Raw genomic sequence first — 22164 nt, 5'->3', positions numbered from 1 at the left:
GATAATGCACAATTAGATTTTCAAAATGAAAGGAACTCAATTTGAAGCAACTTTTTCAAATGTCATTCTTTCTTCCGAGGACATGTAACTTCCTAGACCCCACCTTTTCCTGGGCGATGGTTACAGACTGCAAACCCAAAGTCCCTAGCACAGCTAAGTGACAGCGGGGAGCCCTGCTTTCTCTTAGAAGGTGCCAGGTAGCAAGAAATGGAGTACAGTGTTCTCCTTCATCTCCCCTCACAATGCATCTATTGCCGATAATATTGCTGTGTATGACATTCAAATGTGACACTACTGTTGCATTTCAGGCAGCTTAGAGAGCAGAGACTTTGTTTGGAAATATTCAGATTTCAATGACTAAATTCGAGCCTGTGGATGTGGCTCTTTCTCTGAGCTCAGAGGGGCCCCCACTTAGCTCTCTTGATGGAGATATCAGCACAGGAGGCTGCATGCACTCAAGAATCTGGCCCAGCCCTGGTGCCAACTGACTCTCGAGGTCCTCTGGTGTGCACAGGCCTGCCAGGAGGCCTGGGGTCTCTGCAGAATATTCTTCAGGGTGGTTTGTGGAAAACAGCCCCAGGGTCAAAGACAATTAAGCTGGGTTGTTTCACTTTTAGAGTGTATAAGGATCCTAGAGAACTTCAGTTACCAAAGTACTGAAAGCATATATTGCAGAACAAATTTGCCAGTTCAGTGTTTCCATTATGTTATATACACTATGTGTGTGCATGCAGAACTCACACACACAATATATATATATATACATATATATATATACATATATTTATATACTTATGCATTTTTATTTGTACGAAACTTGAACTGCACAGAACAGTACTTTGCAAGAATCAAGAATCAAGTCCACAACTAGAGTTTAACAACACACCAAAGAGAGGACAGAAGCTCTACCGGGACAAGAAGGTTCAGCTTTGCAATGTATGAAACAATTTCACAACCACAGATTCACTAGCCTGCTGCATTCCACGAGGGAGCTGGATCAACTTGGGATCCTTGGGGATAATGTGGCAACTGGGCCAGCTAGGCTCCTCTGTGATTCCAGAGCTAATGGGAATTAAAAGACCCAGGTGAAACAATTTGAGGGTATAACTGCTCTGAAGCAATATTTGTTTCCTCTTTAAGAAAAATACACGTAAAGTCTATTTCAGAATAAATTTCTTTATATTCAGTAGTATGCCTTTTTTTTTTTTTTGCTGAATTGGTATTTGATGCTTTATATTAAAATTGGTTGACTCAGTGGGTGAGTAAACAGGCAGCTTCTTTCACATCTGGCTGATAAAAACTCTTTTTATCATCACCAGGAGTCGCCCCCACCCTCGCCTGACTCCGCCTAAGGTCGTGGGTCGACGTGTGCGTTTTTTTTTTTTTGTCTCTGCTATGGGATAAAACCTCATCTACGGAGCCTGCTCGGGCACGCGCTTGTGGAAGATGACCGACTGTCTTTGCTGGTACTGTTGCTTGCGCCGCTTCCTTTTGTCACATTGGCACAGCAGCAGCATCTTGAAGGTGGTTCTGAATGTCTTGTTGCACAGGGCATAGCACACGGGGTTCACGGTGCTGTTGATGTAGCACAGCCAGTAGCCCAGATTCCAATAGGTTTTGGGTATGCAGCTGTCACAAAAGGTGTTCACCAGGACCATGATGTTGTAGGGGGTCCAGGTGATGATGAAGGCCAGCAGGATGGCGCTGAGGGTCTGGGCTGCCTTCTTCTCCTTGATGAGGGACATCCTCTTCCGCTTCGTGATCTGACTTCTGGTCTTCAGAGCAAACCTCTTGGCCAGAGTGGCTTCCTTGAAGGACAGAGGTAGAGTGGCCGTGTTCTTACCCACCGAGGAGTTGGTGTCAGAGGACTTGGCTGTGTCCACGGCAGACTCTAACTGGATGGGAAGCTTGGAGAAGCTTCTCTGAAAGCTGCCACCATCATCCACGCTCCTCTGGGCCTGCAGCTTATTGGCATTCTTCTCGGTGTCCAGTGCCCGCAGCTCCTCCTCAGGCACCTGCAGGTTGTCTGACGAGGGTAGCTTGGTGGAGTTGAGGATGGTGCTGTGACCCGGGAGCTTGAGCACAATGGAGTAGATGGCTCTGGTCTCGGAGCCAATGTCCTCCTCGTCGGAGGAGGCCGAGTTTTCCAGGGAGGCGGCAGCATCGTTGTTGTTCCAGCTGTCGCTGCTGCTGTGGTCTTGGTCCATCTGCTCGGCGCTGGGCTTCCAGCTCTTGGTGGTGAACCAGAAGTGGCAGCCGCCATACTTCCTCCTGGCCGAGCGTTTCAAGCTCTGCTGCTGAAGTTCGTAGCTGCTGCAGCTTCGAGAACTGCCTGTGGGGTGGACAAAGTTTTCCACCTCTGCTTCTGTCCCCGAGGCCTGCAGCCCAGCGAGCTCTTTGGTACGTTTCTCCGTTTCCTTATAGATCCTCCAGTACAAAATAGTCATGATGGTGACAGGCATGTAAAAGGCGGCGATCGCCGTGCCGAAGGTGATGGTAGGCTCGCTGAGGAACTGGATGAAACACTCCCCCGGAGGCACGGTTCTCTTCCCTACGAAGTACTGCCAGAACAAGATGGCAGGCGCCCACAGGACGAAGGAGATGACCCAGGCCAGGCCGATCATCACCCCGGCTCTTTTGGTGGTTCGTTTGGCTCGGTAGGTGAGCGGCCTTGTGATGGAGAAGTACCTGTCAAAGCTAATGACGAGGAGATTCATGACGGAGGCGTTGCTGGCCACATAGTCAATGGAGAGCCAGAGGTCACAGGCCAAGTTCCCCAGTGCCCACCGATTCATGATGATGTAGGTAGTAAACAGATTCATCGAGATGACCCCGATGATCAGGTCGGCGCAGGCCAGGCTGAGGAGGAAGTAGTTGTTGACTGTCTTCAGCTGCTTGTTGACCTTAAATGCCACTATCACCAGGATGTTGCCGATGATGGTGACCAGGGCCAGGAAGCCTGTTAAGAATGCAATGAAGACCACCTGCCAGATGGTGTGACCTCCCAATGGGTCACTGGTGGTATCATTGGGAGAGGAGAAATTCCCAGCTGCTCGTGAAATGTTGTAGCTGCCGAAATGAGTGACAGTCCCTGGGGGCAGGCCTGCATCTGAAGGACTGTGTATCCAGGAAGCGCTGATGTTTGGAAACAAAGGCGAGGTGGTACTGTTACTGTGCAAGGTCATTGTGACTCTCTGACATAGTCTGGGAAAGAGAGAGAGAGAAAAAAATGCAGTTAGGAAAGTTTCTGCCTTTGTTTGATATGTCCTTTGCATGCGTTAAAAGACACAAAAGATGTGTTAATAGGAGGCCGGGTCTCAAAGAAGCAGAACCTTATCCAGTTCATTCTCTGATTTTAAGGGTGAAGAGTCTTGGGCTAATGGAGACGGATTTGTTCAAGGTGGTACAACTAGCTCGTACGATCTATTGAACCTTGCCTTTTCCCCATTTCTAAATATATTCCATGACATACTATTGCCAAACAAACAGCATACTTACTTCTTTTATTTTAGAAAGGGGAAATATTAGGTGCTTATGTGATAATTTTTCAATATAGTGCTATCATCATGCGACTTGATAAATTAACTTGGTTCATTTGCATTTTATCCACCTGGGCATTTACCTGCCTGAGACTTTAAACAGCAACTGTAAGGGATGCCAGCCATTTAAGCCTCACTGGAATAGGCAAAGCCAACTCAAAGCAAGACAGGAGTAAGTGTAAATCAACTCACATTCTACCGTCCCTTTAAAACATGGATTGACGACATGGTGTATTAGTTTCTTATAAGGTTTGGCAGCATGCTCATTTCTTCTAGACTTTCTGAGATGCCTTTAGTCTTCCCCATATCTTGGTTACTGCAAAGATTCCTGGACATGGTAGCTAGGTTTCCTTCTCCCCTGCTGAGATACCTTGCATCCCTTCTTACTGTTCTCCTTGGGCCACCCTGGCCCAGTGGCTCTCACAGACCTTCAGCACCTTCGGGACTCTCAGCCCTCATAGCACTTTCTAAGTCTCTGCCTTCATGTCCCATGGGAACTGGTCACATTCTGTTGCTTTGTTTTCATGTCTTCTGATAAGCTGATTTTATTATCAATAAATGTAATGCCCAGAAGTTCCAGTGCTTTACACATTTGTCTTTTAAAATAATCTTTCCTCTTTAGTCAGTTGATGTCACACCAGATGTCTGTTTCTTATCGTTCGTTCTGCTGTTCTTCTGGAAATAGCCTGTCTGGAATACTACTTGTCATGAGTGACCTGGTCCCGAGTCCTTGGCCACATTAATGAACTTAAAGCAGATCCAAGTAGGGAGGGTCAGTTTGGGGAACAGGTAGAGATGCTGGAAAAAGAGAAAAATTCTCTTCTCTTTGGGATTGCTGGATGCTGGTCAGCCTAATTGTAAGCATGTGGAAACCTGAGAAGTAGGTAAACACGGGGGAAGGCCGCAGGGAAGGAGACACCAGGAGGGAATGTGGGAAGCAGCCAGCCGGATGTGGAGTGCTTTGAAAACTGGATTTACCTCTTTCTAAATCAACACCACATCTTTGACCTTGCTGGTTATGTGAGCCAACACACTTCCTTTGTTGCTGGGCTTGCTGAGATAGGTTTCTGTTACCTGCAACTAATAGGCTCTGATTAACATATTCTGTCCTTATCAACACCAGCACCTGGTTCAGCTTGGAGCTGTGGAATTCAGGAAGTCCCAGCCTCTGCCCTCTGAGAACTACCCCCTAGCTGGAAGATGGGATGTGAACAGAATACTTTTAAAAGTACACAGTTATTTAGACAATATTGAACCACTCCCTGTGGATAGTCATATTATGTTTGTGCAAATTCAGCAGCGACTGATCTGTTCAGTTGACAGTGTGGTGAAAGAACATAAATAAGAATTTCAGAAATAAGCCTAAGGTCAATGGTTTTCTTTTAGTTCATTTCATCCTGTGAATTTCTCTGTGGCTAATTCTACATTTGTTCTGTTCTAAGTGGAATCCAGGGCTTCTTGACTAACCATTAGGAAATGTTTCAACCACAAATCATCACACATCACTGTGACTTGTACTCTTTGGCCTAGCTGGCCAGAGGCCATCATTACTCTCATGACCCTCCATTAATTCAGTACCTAGGACCATCTGAAAATCTCAGAGATGTGCTTTTCCTCATTTTTAAAGATTTTTAGAACCTGTCGGTGGTAGAATGGATGTAGATTATGAGCTCAGCAAACATTTTACAGCCATAAAAGAGCCACTAAAGGGGAATGGCCCGTAGTCTCCAGTGTACCCATGTGATACGATTCCCCAAGGACAATAGTTAATAAACTAATAACCGCAGCACTCCTGCTGGCAGCTTTTGGACTTCCTTCTGACAACCAGATACACGACAGCAAAAGGTACCAAGGGAGAAGGGGATCTGACAGAGGGCTGTGACACTGAGGAAAGGGACACGCTGACTGGGGAGCTGAAAGGACCAGGAAGAGCGTCACCCAATGAGGAGGGGAGGCAGTGTCTAGGGAGGACCACGGACCCAGTCACCTTCATCCCACTCTACACATAAGTGGGACGCTCTCACCCCCAGCAGTAGCTTTTCACTAGAAAGCAGTTTGGCCGAGCGGTAAAGCCAGGTCCTGGAGCTCGGCTGAATGGGTTCCCGTTCTGCCTTGGCCCGCAGAGTGTGCAGTTCAGACTACTCCTTCATCTACAAAATGAGAACACTACCACCCAGCCTGTGGGGTCTGCAGAGGGCAGGAAACATCCTGGAGTGGCAGGCTAGCACTCCAAAGTATCCATGTCTATGTTGCTTCCCTGGTCCCCATGCTAACGTCCTGCGTCTGCAGAGCTGGGTTGTTTCTGCAGAAATTCAGGGACAAAGAAGACTGTCCAGGCTCAATTTTTTGCTTTTAAAGTGAACTTCAAAGACTCTGGTAGAGATAAAGATCTCGAAGGTAAGGTCTTTAAGCACCTCAAACACTTAGGATTGAGGAGCAAGGAGTGGTCCACTGGCCTAAGCACAAGGCAAGTAAGAAAGACCCTCCCCTTGCCCCACCCGGACTGAATACAGTGCTATATATTCTGCTCAGAGTCAGCATGGCAGAGGATCCAACAAGCAGTAGTCCTGCCCCGAGAAGGGAAAGTCAGGCTGACCAGTCCTGGATTTCAGGTGTGGAAGACCCTGAACAGGAAACTCCGCTGTAAGCTGCATGGCACGGGACCTCCAAATGCAGTTTTAAGTTATGTGAAGACAGAACCCTTGATCTTGCTGATCTGAGTGTATGCCAAATTGAAAGTGCACGTGTTTACCTGCAGAGGTATGATGTGTCCCCTCAACCCCAACGTACCTGAGCTCTCCTCCCAGTCACGGACTCCCTTCCCTGCCAGGGCCTACCTTCTTTCCCTTTGCTGTTCAGGGGGACATTGCTGCCTGCCATGCCTCTTCAGAGCACACCTTGTCCTCTCTTCATAGCCCTGGCAAGGGACGTTCCTGGTGTGCTCACCGATTTGCATCAAGGCTGGACCCCACTGTACTGAATAAGGGAGTGTTCCTAGGTAGCCAGGAAAGGAGACCCTCCTGCCCATCCCCACCTTGGTTCAGATGCCCATACCTGGGCCATCTTCTGTAGCTTTCTCACTGGTCCCTGTGCCTCTGGGCCAAGATCCCTCACTGCAAGGATCCCGGCTGTCTGGAGGCTCAACAATTACCGTCTCACAGTAGAAAATGATTGACAGGTCACAAGGACTTCGAGAAAGAATACCTAATACTTACTAGACACGAAAGTCACCCACTGGCTTTTTTCAGGTCTATCTATAATTTTATATATTATATGTAATTTCCCAATACTCAGGGGTTCTAGGTGAGATCCCAGATGAGATGGTACTAAGCCTGGGATAAATCCCTCAGTTTAAGGTGCTTTTCTGAGGCAGACACATCATTTCTAAGCTTCAAGCACTTTCGCCATCCCAACTCACAGCCTGTGTTCTGTTGAGTATTTTGAGTCTGCGGAGTTCATTCATGGTCAACGCCCATTGAACTGACCACACTGGAGAGAAGATCCCGGGGATTCTTCCTTCTAATGCTCAGGAAGAAGCAGTGATGGGGGTGGAGACCCCATCAACCTGTTGGCCTTAGCACTTCATGAGAGACTCTAGGCTGGGGTGCCAAGATATGAGGGTGGTGGTGGGGGAGCCAGGAGCAGAGCAGACTGGACTCTTCTCTGGGATGCACAGCTGCTCCAGCCCCATCAAGTGCTGGGTGGGTGCCGCAGTCTCTGGCTCTAAACTTTTTAAATTTGGATTCATCAGGACTTAGTGCTGCAGAAAGGCATATGTATCCAAAAAATGTACATAAGCCTAAAGTTCTTTGGAAAGATATTCTAACAGGACAATGGAAAGGTCCTGACCCAGTGATTGTCTGGAGTCGGGGCTCTGTCTGTGTGTTTCCACAGGGAGAACAGCAACCGATTTGGATTCCAAAAAGACTAACCGAAACGATTTCTACAGATCGAAAAGAAGATGATTTGACTCAAATCCATAACAGCTGATATCCAGAACTCCAGCTTGGCCATTCTTACATCTGCGACTGTGATTAACCAGGATGCTTTTTTCAATATCTATTTTATTATTGCATTTTTCCACATCATAAGGTTCTATTTTTATTTTTTGAGCTCATACAAACCTAGGTTAATGTTTTTTTTGATCAGTTTTATTTTTTGACTGTGGAGTTTTTAAACATTGCAATGGAGATTTCACCTAGGTAAAGCTACAAGGCCTTTATTATTATCTTATGTGTTGTACGTTTGTTTGCACATTTGTGTTTTGTGTTGTATGTCTGTGTGTGCATGTCCATATTTCATATATGAGGAGCGCTCATGAGAATATGGATCCAAATTATTTTTTTTATTCACGTGATTTAAATGGCTTAATTTAAATTAGGTAAACAGCTGTTAAGGATTATTTTTAAAGGAGGTTAACAGATCTGTTTGTTTACTTTCACCTTTCCTTTTCATTATATTTAATAATTCTTTTCAGGATAATGTCTTTTTAGCATCATTGCCAGAATTCCTATATTCATCCCAATGAATATAACTCAACAAGTATGCTCAATCAAGGAGTCAACTTACTTTGGGAGGCAACGGACTTTGGGAGGAGACGGACATATTGATAGATTCCTCCACTTTGAACCGCTTGCAGAACTTGCCTGGACTATGTAACTACGTTTAGTGCAGCTAATTGTGGTAATGCTGGCATATATTTGCTGATGGTGTCACCAGTGATGCAATTTTTATTTCCTTGCCAGCGCACCACATGTCAATTGTGGTAATGCTGGCATATCTTTGCTGAAGGTGTCACCAGTGATGCAATTTTTCCAAAGGAACTGTCAATTGGCTTGGTGTAGTGGCATTTCTGTATCCTCCTCCCTTCTGCTAGTGATGGTCTAAATTTGGGGGCCAATGGCTATATGCTGGACCGGTAGTCAGTGACGGGTATGATCCAATTGCAGTGGTATCAACCTAAGACAGGAGGCTGACGCCTAAAGGTCAGCTGCCTAAAGGTCAGTTTTCCGATGACGGGTAAGAACCATATGTTGAATTGGACAACCTACCAGGCACGGTCCTTAAGCCACATTAACCTCATTCCCCGACTGGCACCAAGGTCAAATTTGGGGGCCAACAGAGGTGAGGCAAAGAACCTCACCCCCCCACTGGTGCATAGACCTATCCACAAGTATGGCTGTATGCTGGACTGGTAGTCAGTGACGGGTATGATCCAGTTGCAGTGGTATCAACCTAAGACAGGAGGCTGACACCTAAAGGTCAGTTTTCCAATGACGGGTAAGAACCATATGTTGAACTGGACAACCTACCAGGCACAGTCCTTAAGCCACATTACTTGTTGTTTAATTAATCAGAAGGGGGGAGATGCTGGGAGCCATCAGCCAAGTAGGTATGACAATTTCCTTGCCAGCGTACCCCCATGTTTCTTTAGTGGAAGGACTCATGGAAATAGGACATTTTGCAGGACATTGCATGTAAGGTGACCTTGCTCAAGGACCAGGGCGGATCCGTGTTTAGGGTGTTCCCCCTTTAGAATAGGGCGGTTTAGCATAATAGGAGATTAGGGTGTTCCCCCTTTAGAATAGGGCGGTTTAGCATAATAGGAGATTAGGGTGTTCCCCCTTTAGAATAGGGCGTATCCTGCTGCTGAGTTCCTCTTGAGTTCTTAGGGTCAGACAGTATATTTTGGGAGACAGAAGCCCAGGAGTGGTGGATTTGGGCAGACAGTGGATTTGGGCAGAGAGTGGATTTGGGCAGAGAACGTGGATTTCCCCAGAGCGTGTTTGCAGAAGGCCGGTGTGAGATCGGGAATAAAGAATTGCGTTTTGAATCTACAAGCTGTGTGGAGACTCATGATTTGTGCCCAGCCAGAGACTGCGGCAGGTGGGGAACTCAGGAAGTGCTGTCCCAGGGTTCCAGGCAGTGGAGCTCAGGTGTGAACACAACTTGCCTGTGGGCACCCGGGAGACTTTGGGGGCACACTTAATTTCTGGTCCACTCCCCCCGGGGGTGGGTCACATGTGCAGGCACACAGCACGGGTTGGTTCTTGACTTCATCTTTGAGCGTGTGTTTGTTTCCATATCCTTTGACCATTTTTGCTTCATTATACTTGGGAGCACATATGGAATTGATCCACTAAGTTTAAAATGCAAGAGCCAATATGAGGATTCAAAGATAAAAAATAAATCGAACTACACAGGATATATCAGAGTACATACGACAGAATGATGATAAATGTTGCTTCATGAAACTTTTGCCTCACATGACAGATATTTTTCTATGAAATCATGATGGGCATATAATATAGCTTAAGGTCAACAGTGTTTGAAAGCCACTGCACTGGATATTTTGACATCTTTTATTAACATTTAAAAGAAAAGAGTAGGGCTGAGGATGTAGCTTGGTGGTAGAGTTCTTGTCTAGCACACACGATGCCCTGAGTTTGGTACTGGGAACCATCAAAAAAACCAAAACAAAACCTAAGATGAAACAAAAAATGTGAAGAAAAAATAATTTGAGCATACAGAGGTTAGGGGAAATTGAAAGATATTTATGGAAAATTTGTCCCTTCCTAATTATGGAATAAAAGTTTTCTGGGGTTATAAATCTGTAAAACATACAGAATATTTTTTAAAATTAAAAAATGCAACATGAAAATAAATGTGACATTCCTTAGAGAAATGGAAGGGGCCAATATAAATATGAGGCACTTTCTTTAGGATGAATTCCAAAAAGATAAACTCATTTTACTTCCTCTAAGCCATCCTGGGAGCAAATTATCCTAGAAAAAGGATTCAAGGATCTCAATTTTTAAACCCTTTGAAATGATAAAAAAGCACAAACTAACATTTTCCCCCCAGGAGGTCTAAATTAATTCTACTTCTTTCTCTCTCTCTCTCTCTCTCTCTCTCTCTCTCTCTCTCTCTCTCTTTCTTTCTTTCCTCTCTCTCTCTCTCTCTCTCCCCCTCCCCTCCCCCTCCCCTTCTCTCCCTCTCTCCCTCTTTCTCTGTTTTTCTCTTTCTTTCTTCTTCTTCTTCTTCTTCTTTTTTTTTTTTTTTAGCATGACCAGGAGAAAGAACATCTTTGCAGTTTACATCCAAGCCTTTATTTTAAGACCAATTACTTCGAGCTTCCTTTCTATTTGGAATGCTGTATGCATCATATTGGGGGTTTGTTTTAGGTCTCTGTTTCACAAGAGAGTCTGTTTTCTGTCAGAATCATGACCGCACTCCACAGTGACGACACGTCCCAGAGCCATCATGGTTTGTGAGTGGTCTGCCGGCCACTAGGTGGCAAAGCCAACCCACAGAACGTCCTCCGTTACTAGAAGGAGCCAATACAGGAGGCTGCTCCCCCACCAGGGACTAGGAACCAGGAACTTCAGCTTAGATCAGTCATGCAGCCCATGGAGGAGATCAGACAGGACAAGGCGGCTTTGCAATCAAACGTGTCTTTAAAGGGAATCAGATTTGTGAACTTAGCTCTTGGTTTTCATTTCAAGATGCAAGGAGCAAAGATGTTACCTAATATGGTGCAATTGCTCTTCTTGTGACCAAAACATCCCTGAATGCCAAAACTGGAATAAAACACCATTTAAAAAGGAGAAAACTTGTTTTTAAAGAGTTGATTCGTCAGGTTGTGGGTGCTGCCTTTCCTGAGCGTTTATTCAACTTGACAACCAAAACGCAGGAAGCTTGAGAGGGGTCTTGCATTCGTACTGCTTATGTGTAGCAGTCAAACCTGAATTGTGTACCTTGAAAACAAAAACCTAACTGGACTCCTGATTATATGTATGAGCAAGTCTGAAAAAACTTTGTTATTAGAACTTCTAGATCGATGCCATGGAGCACAATGCAAACATGCGCCTTCTTTGCAAACATTAGCAAGACCCCCTGGAGAGACCCTCTCACTGTCCCTGAACTTGCTCTTCTCTGAGAGAGGAAGGAAGAAGTGCAGCTGGATTCTGTTTAGGCAAACCTTTGTGATCCAAGATTTGCTTATTATGTTTTCAACATCTGCAGACATATTTATTAGCATTGACTTCGCATACATGTGCTTTTGTCATGGAGGCTGAGGAATAGTGCTTTAAAAACACCACTGGAGCTAACAGAACCGTGGAAATAATTTTGCTTAAAAACCTAGCAAAAGCCATCCTTTGGACTAAATATTTCTATGTCAGCTTATGTACTGAAAGGACACCTGGTGAAGAAGAAACTCCTTTAGACCTAATATTTATGCATTTGTGATTAATTTAATCTAGACTCGTTAAGATTTTTTTTAAGGTCCATATTTATCAGAGTATTTACTTTTATAACTGGACATGTTCCACACATCTGATTTCCTTTCATGCTTTAGCTTATTTGCACACCCCAATTCACACAGGTGCCTGTAACTCTTAAGTTTGAGAAGAAAGTAAGAAGCACCCTAGCAGGCCCTGACACAAAACACCTAAATCCACCTGTGGGTGAATCGCCTAAGAACTCTGATCTTGCTTCCTCATCTGTAAAATGGGCCCACGGTACCTGAGGTGAGAAAGATTGGTAGAAAGGCCCAGTATGGCCTGCTTGGCTCACCGTTGTTTCTTAAAAATGGTAAAATGAGTTTAGTAATTTCCTCTGATTGGCTGATTTTAAGAAATGTCTATTTCCATGGCTCACAGGAGCTAATTTTCATTGAGACTAAAACAGTGATTCTGAGTCCAGGGAGACTCTGCCCCGGGGGGAGATTTGGCAATGTCCAGAATTATTTCTCTTGTCACAACATGGAGAGAATGTGTTCCTGGCATCTGGTGGGTAGATGTTAGGGGTGCTGCTAAATATCCTTTAATGCAGAGGACAGTGCCCCACAAATAATTATTTGGCCCAAGATGTCAACAATCCTGGGATTGAGAAACCCTGGCATAAGGACAGACAATAGAGGTCCAGAAAACGTTGTAGCATTCTGTCTGCCAGGAAAATCTGGAAGATGTCCTGATACTAATTAATAGGGCCAACTCCGAGTCTCTGCAAGAATCAGCTCTCACTTAACTTCTCTGGAAACTACTCTGGGCATCCTCCTGCTAAGGACGCATCTCTTATTCATGCACCCAACCCTTCAGTCCTAATTTCAGGTAGGAAACACCTTTGAGCACTTACTGCAGGCCTTAGACTGGGGACATGGTTCTTGTTCTTGAGGGACCATTTGTTGGCATTACTATCGATTAAATAAAATAATGGCCAGAGTAGTAGTGTTGATGACCAGCTTTGCAAGAGTCGGTGAGGAGGGAGCACGGGGGTGTGTTGTGAGTCTGTAGGAATAAGCCCCCACCCACCAGACAGGACAGAGCAGAGCATTCCAAACAGAGGGAGGAGCCCATGCCAAGTCCATTTCCCAGTGCTCCCAGTGTGCCCTGCATGTGTCCCTATTAGAGCTCAAAGCATTTCCGTTTGTGCCTCCTAGGCCACTGGAGGACCCTTCAGGAAGGTTCTGTCTTCTCCTACCCAATGTTTTACTCTGAAACAAAGCACAATCTCTTTCTAGCTTTGAACCCTGAACCATTGCCTCTACTCTGATCTTAACTGACAGCAACATAGCTTTACTTTGGCTGGGACCCACCGGCAACAGAAGGGCTCAAGAAGACTTGGAGATCAGGCAACTTGGCCAGGAGTCAAGATTGCATTGGGTGAGCAGTGGCTGGAAGGGATGAGAAGTTGAGGGCTGAGGCTCCAGAGGCAGCTGTAAGGGAAGGTTGAGGAACCAATGGACATTCTCAAAACTGCCTCACATCGGGGGTGGGGGTGGGGGAGTGGGACAAGCACAATACAGCTAGAGGCCCCCAAGGGAACCAGCGTCACTTGATAGGAAATGATTTGGCACGTACTCTCTGCTGCCCCTGACTTACTCTTATTTAACACTTAGAAACCCCTAGCCACTGGGGGGTTGAGGGAGGTGATAGCCAGCCTGGGTTGAGTCCGGTTCACTGCTTATGAATCATGGGACTTTAGGTCAATAATTAAAGCTCTGGGATCCCCAGTGTCCCCGCAGCTGTTGAGCAGATTCAATGAGATAATCGGCAAAGCCTCAGGAGGTTTGCAAGTGTTGGTCTTCTCTCTGCTCCCTGCGCATGTCCACAGCTGAGTCCCTGGGACGTGTCATCAAGGCGGCCATCAGGAGGCACCCATGTGCACCAGCAGCCACCTGGGCCACTCCTCTTTGAAACAGCCCTTCCTGTATCTGTGTATTTTTATTTTACTATGAAGTTGCAAATCTTTTGAGGACACTATTGAAGGCTTTTCCCTCTGTCTTTCCCTTTTTAAAAATTTCAGTTTCTAAATCTGTTTTAGAATCCCTGTGTTTAAAATAGAGCAGCTCGTCAGCAGATAAAACGTTTCGAGGGTCGATATTCAATGTATATGGCTTGATTTCCTTAGAGAAGCAAACAAGGCAAGAAAAGGTGTGGTTTCTCTCAACCCGTAAGAACCAAACGCCCCTCAGATGGCAATGGATGCTTCTGAAGAAGAGAGAAGGAAAGAAGGAGGTGGTCCCCAGGGTGGCAAAGCCCCACCGCGGTGGGAACAACTTGGGGGGATACGCAGCAAAGAATTTCACACAAGGCTGAGGTTGAGGGTTGTCGTGGGAGCACAGGAAACCAGGGAAATGGAAACAGGACACCATGATTTTATTTGGATTTCTATTGACCTTTCAGGGACATGCTTTCGAAGTTCTATTCCATAATCTTAAAGGCAAACATCAAGATGACCGCAGGGAATTGCTGGTTTTGACCCCATTGCTGCCTTTACTGCTGCGACTGATGACCCTGTCCTTCAAAAAGTGGTACTTTCCTACATGATGTGAAGATCCCCATTCAGTGGACCTCGCAAGGACCTCGGGAGGAGGGACTGTCGGGTCCACTTGAAGGGTGAAGAAACGGGTACAGTGAGTGCTTACACATTTGTCACTGCAGAAGCAGGACGCCAGCCCAGGCAGCCTGCTCTCCAACCTCTGCCCAGCCTCAGCCCTAGCAAGCAGATCTTTCAGGGACAAGCACAGCTTTCAGACAATGTCCCTGTGTATGCAGCAGAGACTCAGTCCTCTTGCCCTTGACTCTCTCATTTCCATGCCTTCAAGGTAACCACTGAATAAGTAAATATTTGTTATGTGAATGGATATGTTCCTCCAAAATCTGTTCTTCTACAAATTATATATGTGCCTCTAAGCACTTACCATGTGCCAGGCACTGTTCTTTGTGTGTTCACGTATTAGTTCATTTAATCCTCACTGCAATACTGCAAGGCCAGTGATTAAAATGCCAGGCGAGAAAATGGAGGCACAGAGAGACTTCGTGCTTGGGCCAGGGTCACACAGCTTCTATGGTGCAGAGTTGAGATTTGAACCAAAGCCAACTGACCACAAAATTTTCTCCTAACACCCTTTGGGCATTATGTTCTCCAGCTTATCTTTTTGTGTATTCCACTTAAGAATATATCATGGACATCATTCCCATTCTGTGCAAATACATCTTTATGTCACATATGCTTTAAAACACAAAGAGGGACTGTCCAGGATCTCGTAGTTGGCACCTTGTCATGGCTTTGGCTCCAATAGAATTTCCCGAGCAGGAGAGGACAGGGGACACTGTGTTTGCTGAGGACTCTTTTGAATGAAATGTTACAGAGCTCAGCACGGGTGAGGCCAACACAAATCTCTAAGCTTCTTCCGACAATAACTTAGCTTGTTTTCAGACTGTCTCTCCCTCTTGCTCTGCCACCATGTTTTTGGAGGAGTTAAGGCCCAGAGCCTCAGGTTACCAGTGTTTTAAGGAACTAGTCCTCAGCTACGTGACCACACAGCTGTGCAGAGAATCAAATAACTGAACAGATGTGCAAGGATCGTGTCGAAGCACGAGATGGATCAGGACCTTAAGCTGTTCTTTTCTTATAACACCAACGCCAAGGGCATTTGCAGTGTAATTTAAACATAAAAGGTGAACTAAATTCTTTAAATTTGATAAACAAGTAGAAAAGATGATTATTTTATTGAAAACACTACTTGTAAGGACGAAACAATGCGTCCAGAAACTGTGAGAATCAAAATAAAATAATAAAATATGTTTTTTGGCACGCTCGGTCTAATTAAATATTAGAAAACAAAGATCTCTTGTTTTGAATTTCCTGAAACCAAATGGACACTAAAGCTCGTATCACTGTTAATTCTGGCTCGATGGGATTAAAAACAAAGAGGCAAAGGAACAAAGTTGGACCCGTCAAACAAAACAGTGCAAACACTTATTCTGAAACATGAGAGGAATATGATTGAAAAATTAAACACAGCGAGTGTGAAATCAACACAAGTGGTCTTATTCAGACAGAAAAAGAAGAAATCGTGCTGAGATCTTGAATAAAAACAAACAAAAATAACTGCAGGTTGGAGGTTGGTTAGTGCCTGGAATTATTTTTCATGAGCCCCCATCAAGTTGTACCTCCTCTGGGCAACACGGACTCACCTCCCGGGCTGTGCACAGGGATCTTGGCATGGAAGATCCCTTGCTCCCACCTGCCTCCAGGCTCCCTGAGGGCAAGAAATGGTGCATGTTGTACGGCAATGTACAGCAGGAAGTGGATGGTCTGGAGCCAGATCCACCACCTGGAACTGCAGGATGCACCTACGTTACCTGAGCAGAGCACGCCACCCGCTCAAGCTTGTGGCTGACAGGGGATCAAGTCCCCGTATGCGGTCATTGTTATCGAGATCTTTTGAAGATAGCTCACATCAAACACTTTGTGGAGCTGATCTACCACAATGGAGTAGCCAATCTTCTCCAAAGGAATTCTTTTTGCAGTGGCCAATGCGCAGATTGAAATGATTTTGAAGATTTTGCAATGCTAGCAAAAGAGTCAATGCATCACACTGTACTTGAGATCTCACTGCTGCACACACAGTGCCGTGTGTATTGTTGAATCCCTGCATTTCAGGGTGCGTCACGACGCACGGTATAACCACCTCTGTGATGCTAGGGAATGCCCACTGTATATAGAGTGTCTGCTTTGTGACTTCTATAGTCATTAGATGAAGCCCTTATTAATAACTCTGCAAGGCAGATAGAATCCTCAGCATTTTATGTAGAAGAAACAGGCTCACAGGGTTAAACAGACGCTTGCCCAAGGCACCTTGACCAGACAAGCGGCAGTGCTGGGATGTGAACTATGAGTGTGGAACTTGGAAGACCTTCACCAAAGCAGCTCTTTGTTTCTTCAACCGACAGTCAGAGGGACGGTGGGGTCCTCTCGAATCCCATTGATCGCATGATCATCATTGCCTGCATGCGTTGCTGGTTCTAGAGTCAGTAAAGGTTTGACTCCTCTTTACTCTGTGAGAGCTGACCCAGAGTATGGGTCATAAGAGAATTGAAGACCAAAGGCCTCCCTGAGGCTATACTGCCTGTCTCACACTTAACACCATCATGGCGCTTGATGCCGTTAACAATGGCAATGTCCCTGTTGGGGCACAGACACAGATGCAGCCACCCAGCTCAGCTGTGGTAGCCTGGGACTGACTGGCTGGAACCTGGTGAACCAGTCTGCAGGGCCATGGGCAGAACTGAAAACAGAGGTGACCCGAGTCCTTGGGCAGGTTTACCTGGCAGCAGAGGCCACCCTGAGACCCCTGCCTTCCTTCCCTTGATCCTGGCAAGTCAGCACACCCCGTGTAGGAAGCTATGGGTGGCACTTAACTGCTTAACACATCAGTGGGCTTCTTGGTGGAGACGGGGACGATGGCATCGGAGCCAATGGAGTGCCAGGTGACTGTGCCTCAGCCAGTCTAGTTCTCAGGGCTTCTCTTACTGACTTACGAGGGCAGGTGTCAGCATGCATTTGTCTCCAGGGACCATCCACACCTCCCATCTCAAGAAGCTCTTTCAACTATGAAAACAGACTCTGAAAGAAGAGGTTTTTATTTTTTAAAAATATTTCTTAGTTGTCAATGGACCTTTATTTATTTATATGCAGAGCTGAGAATCAAACCCAGTGCCTCACACATGCCAGGCATGCACTCTACCACTGAGCTACCACCCCAGCTCAAGAAAAGGTTTTTAATAAAATTTATATTTCAAAATATTCCCATTAGAGAAGAGACAGACTTTGCAGAGACTGAAGTTTATATCATCTTGGGGTCTGCTCCTTTAAGAGGATGAATGCAATGTAAAGTGCATTGCTCCCCCTCCCTCTGGGAAAAGGCTTGAGGTCTCAGCTTTATCTGCCTCTCAGCACTATCTTCATTCCAACCACACTCTGGATGAACCAGGTGTGGTGGCACACGCCTGTAATCCTAGAGACTTGGAGGCTAAGGCAGGAGGATCACAAGTTCAAGGCCAGCCTCAGCAACTTAGCAACACTGTCTCAAAATACAAAGATCCAGGGATGGAGCTCAGCAGCAGCACTGCTGGGGGTAATCCACGGTCCTCCAAACAAAACAACAAAAAACCTAGATGATTTAGTTAGGGTTGAGATACTGAAATTTCAAAAAATATCCTGTGTTTAATTACCAAACTAAAGCTTTGCGTGTGCATGAACTAGAGGAATGAAATTCTTTTCAAAACTATCTCAGCGAACAATGCAAGTGGAATGCTGGGAAGGGCAACTTTGGGCATCTGACTGCCCAGGTGTGATGCCTGCCTGAGAATGAGGCTTCTGAAGGTGGATTTTGCTTTCAAAGGTTGGAGTCCCACTGTGCGCCAGTCAGTTATCACGTTAGGAAGACAGAGCTAAGAGCGGATTTCCTCTGCTGGAAAGGTGGTATCCACGCAGAGCCCAAGGCAAGGCCAAGAGCCATCTGTGAACACGGGAACATCTATGTGAGGAACTGTCACCAAGCTGGTGAATAGGGAGGACAATGGGACAAATCAGGACCAGTAAACGTCACATGGAGGGGGCCTCGATTTTTCTGAGAATAATACAGAATAACGAGGAAGAGGTTACTTTGATAAAATCATGTCAAAGGGACACTGGGTGGTAGCTCTCTGCCTGTCTGGCACAGGCAGCTCCCATAGAGCCTAGCGGTGCTCGCTGGGACCCAGCCGGAGCACAATGAGCATACGTTGTGACAAATGGCACTGAATCCAGCTGCAGACAGGTGTGTACTAAGATTCCTGAAGTCATGTCAGGTTCAGACAACTTAAAATTCTTAATTAGAGATCTGGAAGTGAATGCTAATGAAATTTTCACATGATATTAGATTTGCGGCTATCGTAAGTCCAAGCAGACATATGGAAATTGATGGACCCGCCTGCAATCATACAATTTATTTAAAGAAAACCTCTGACCAGATGTTATGCTACCCGTTGCCACTAAAGATAGAAGATGCACAGAAAGATTGAGTTTAGACTGATTCCAGGAAATATTTAAATAAGATATGATAATGAGACAGAAGAGCTGGCCCTGAGACGATGTCTCCATGGAAACTTCTATTTTTTTCTTCCCTGTGATATTTTAGATTAGAATACATATCCATCAGGGCTGGAAACCCTTGGTGCACATACCCGAAAGTAATATCATGGTCGTTAGCACTTCTCTCTTCCCATGGGGTATTCTTCCTCTGCTGGCCAACCATGGCTGCCTACAACCGAGACCTAATACTTTGCTCTATTAGACCAGGGTTTGGGTATCAGAGAGAACGAAATTCAAGGCTCAGATTCTGCCTCAACATGCATCAGGAATCATTCCTATCTCCCTCGCTTTCTCAAAAATATCACTACCATGTGATTTACACCGGCTTGAAATAACACACAAGAAATTAGGGGAGTAGCTTATGTGGTACTAAATATTTTAGCAGAACTTGGTTGATCACTTAGAAATAGCTACAGGACCATTTAGAAATAGTTTTGAGAATATTTTCATTAACATGAAAGGGAGGACAAGCAAGGGAGGAATCAGAGAGGTTAGTTTCCATTCAACAGAACAGACTAGCACAGCAACTCGGAAGGGTTTTGTCCGTCCACTGCAGGCGGATCAGTTCCCTATTTAGCGGAAGGTCACCTTCCACTTTACTGGAGTGGCCTTTTAGGGAGCTGGATCCCCTCTGGGGCCTTTAAGCGAAAACCAGAGCAGGTGTCGCATTTCGGGAGGAAGAATGGCTTAGCCAGCGTACAAGGGAAGCTGCACAGGTGTGCCCTCTTGTTAGATTAAAACACAATATGTTGCTTGAGTATGTATCACAGAAAGTCATTGTTTGGTACCAAAGTTGTCACCAAATAAACTTATCAGCTGCTAAAAATACCGGGAAGGCCTTTGTACAAAAACATGTAGTGATACCGCTCTCAGGGCGTGAGGGTCATTCCCCCAAATCAATTTGTAATTAGATCATAGAATATGTGACACATAGGCGTTTCCTAGATAAGGGTTTCTCCCTGTGTGGTCCCTGGAACCCCAGCATCAATTAGCTGGTAATAGACTTACAAATGTTTGGCTTTCCAGATCTCCTGTACCGGAAGATCTTAGGGCAGGGCCCAGCAATCAGTGTTTGAATGAGCCTCCAGATGATTCTGATGCCTGCTAAGTTTGAGAACCACTGTGCTACATGACTCTCCCGTGTCTCCTCTCAACTACTTGCAGGAGCAAGTAGCTGGATAGCTTGAAGGTAACTTAGGGATATCGACACCCCCCCACCCCCCCACCCCCACATTTCTTCTAAGGTACCTGCTTGTTACAATTTCTCCAATGCTCTCTGAAAATTTTCTTCAGGCTTTCCTCCTGGTTGCCTCCCCAGTTCCAGCTAAGTGGTCAGGTTTCAACAGTGAGAAGCAGCCCTGGGTCGTTTCTTGTGTCCCTAAGACATCTGTTGGGAGACTGAGCAAACTGTATTTGTCTTTTACTAATCATTTCACAAGACTCCATTGTACATCTTTCCTATGAATTCAGCATCCTGAGGTTTTGAGGGATATTTTTAAAACTTCAAACCATCTTATTTTAGGGAGAGTGATATTTAAGCTCTACTAGAAAGCACCATATGATTGCTGGGTTTAATCTACATGTATAGGTATCATAGTAAATTTAGAGTAACTAAAAGGAAGTAAGAAATTTACCATCAATTTCTACAAGACAGATGAAGAACATCAGGCTGGAGAAGAGCTTTGTTACCAAGACTAGGAAGCAGTTAGTGCTACCTTCAAATGTCAGGTGTATTCCTTTCCTGCAGCTACTATCACAAATTGCCACAGCCCAGGTGGCTTAAAACAATAGGAACTTATTCTCTCATAGTCTGGAAGCCAGAACTAGAAAATCAAGGTGCTGCCAGGACCACACTCCAACACTCTAGGAGGGAATCCATTCCTTCCTCTCTGGCTTCCAGTGGCTTATGAGCTTGTCAATCCAATTTGCCTCTGTAGCCACACAGCCACCTCTTCTCTCTTCTCTGCATGTCTCTGATAAGGACGCTTGTCACAGCATTTAGGGTCCATGTGGTTAATCCAGGATCATCTCATCTCGAGCTCCTTGACTGAATTACATCTGCAAAGACTCTTTTTCCAAATAAGGTAATGGTTCAGGTTCAGGGGTTATTGTGAGCAGATCTTTTGAGGGGCATCCATTTGACCTAGTATAGTTAGCATCATGTAGAACAGGAGGAAGTCACTGCTCCCTGGGGAACGGAACTTCCATCAAACTAGGGTTGATATTTGTGGGTATTTGTTGATGGAGTTCACTTTGTCAGATGATAAATGTGTTATTTCCTTTAGAACTATAAGACAATAAGTTTTTTAAAAAAATCTGTATTAGAATAATTTTAGAAGAGAGATACATTTTCAATAAAACTCAAAAAAAAAAAAAAAAAAAAAAAGACCAAGAGACTATAGGTGGGAAGAAACACATGGATGTAGGAAGGCAGATACAGAGGGTGGACATGTCTTTTTTAGCTACTTTGCTACATTTGTTTCCTTAACTGATTCATGTGTTCAACTAAGAATTGATATTGTTGTTCAACTAAGAATTGATTTGTTTCCTTAACTGATTCATGTGTTCAACTAAGAACATAATTTGTTGAGAGTGACAGTTGAACACAAACATAGAACTAGGTCCAGCGGTTTAAAAACATGGCTAGTTTTACACCCTAGCAAGTGACTTAATCTCCTTGTGCCTTAGTTTCCTCATCTGTGAAATGTGGAGTCAGGAGAGAACCTGATGGTGGGGGTGTGGGAAGACTAAAGACTAGGAACGCATGTAGGATGCGCACGCAGCACATCCTGAGCAAGGGGGGCCTACTGAGCAAACAAGGTCAGCATGCCTGGCTCGGTCAGCTCCTAGGGTGGCTGAGGCAAATCAAAGACTGCATTCTGGTGGGAACGAGAAAACTTCAAACAATTGATGGACCTACGTGTGGCTCTGCAAAAGAAACAGACGAGACGAGGTGCAGAGTGAGTGAAGGGTGGCTTAATTGAGGGGGCCCGTTTTAGATAACATGGAGAGGAGGTCACTCTAATGAAATGACATTTAATCGGAGGAAGAAAACAGGAAAAGCATGGAGGAGTCCATGGCAGAGAGAGGAGTCTTGATAAATGAGACTGTGTCATGTGCTACAATCATGGATCACGGGACAGTGGCATTGACCCTCGTGAGTGAATATGCATTGCCATTTGTATGTTGGCACAGGACC

General features: G+C 45.3%; 1 protein-coding gene across 1 annotated transcript in view; it reads right to left on the bottom strand.

Annotated features, from left to right (window-relative positions):
- Nucleotides 1-1371: 1371 nt before the first annotated feature.
- Chrm3 (cholinergic receptor muscarinic 3) overlaps nucleotides 1372-22164 on the bottom strand; it is a 192191-nt gene continuing 171398 nt past the window's right edge. The window contains exon 2 of the mRNA XM_076831870.1: nucleotides 1372-3204. Coding sequence (XP_076687985.1) covers nucleotides 1413-3185 — 1773 coding nt within the window. The 5' untranslated portion in view covers nucleotides 3186-3204 and the 3' untranslated portion in view covers nucleotides 1372-1412. The remainder of the gene's footprint in view (nucleotides 3205-22164) is intronic.

Source organism: Callospermophilus lateralis, chromosome 13, assembly GCF_048772815.1.
Source record: "Callospermophilus lateralis isolate mCalLat2 chromosome 13, mCalLat2.hap1, whole genome shotgun sequence".
Lineage (NCBI taxonomy): Eukaryota > Metazoa > Chordata > Mammalia > Rodentia > Sciuridae > Callospermophilus > Callospermophilus lateralis.
Note: the sequence above shows the minus strand (reverse complement) of the source record. Positions and strands in the feature narration are given on the sequence as shown.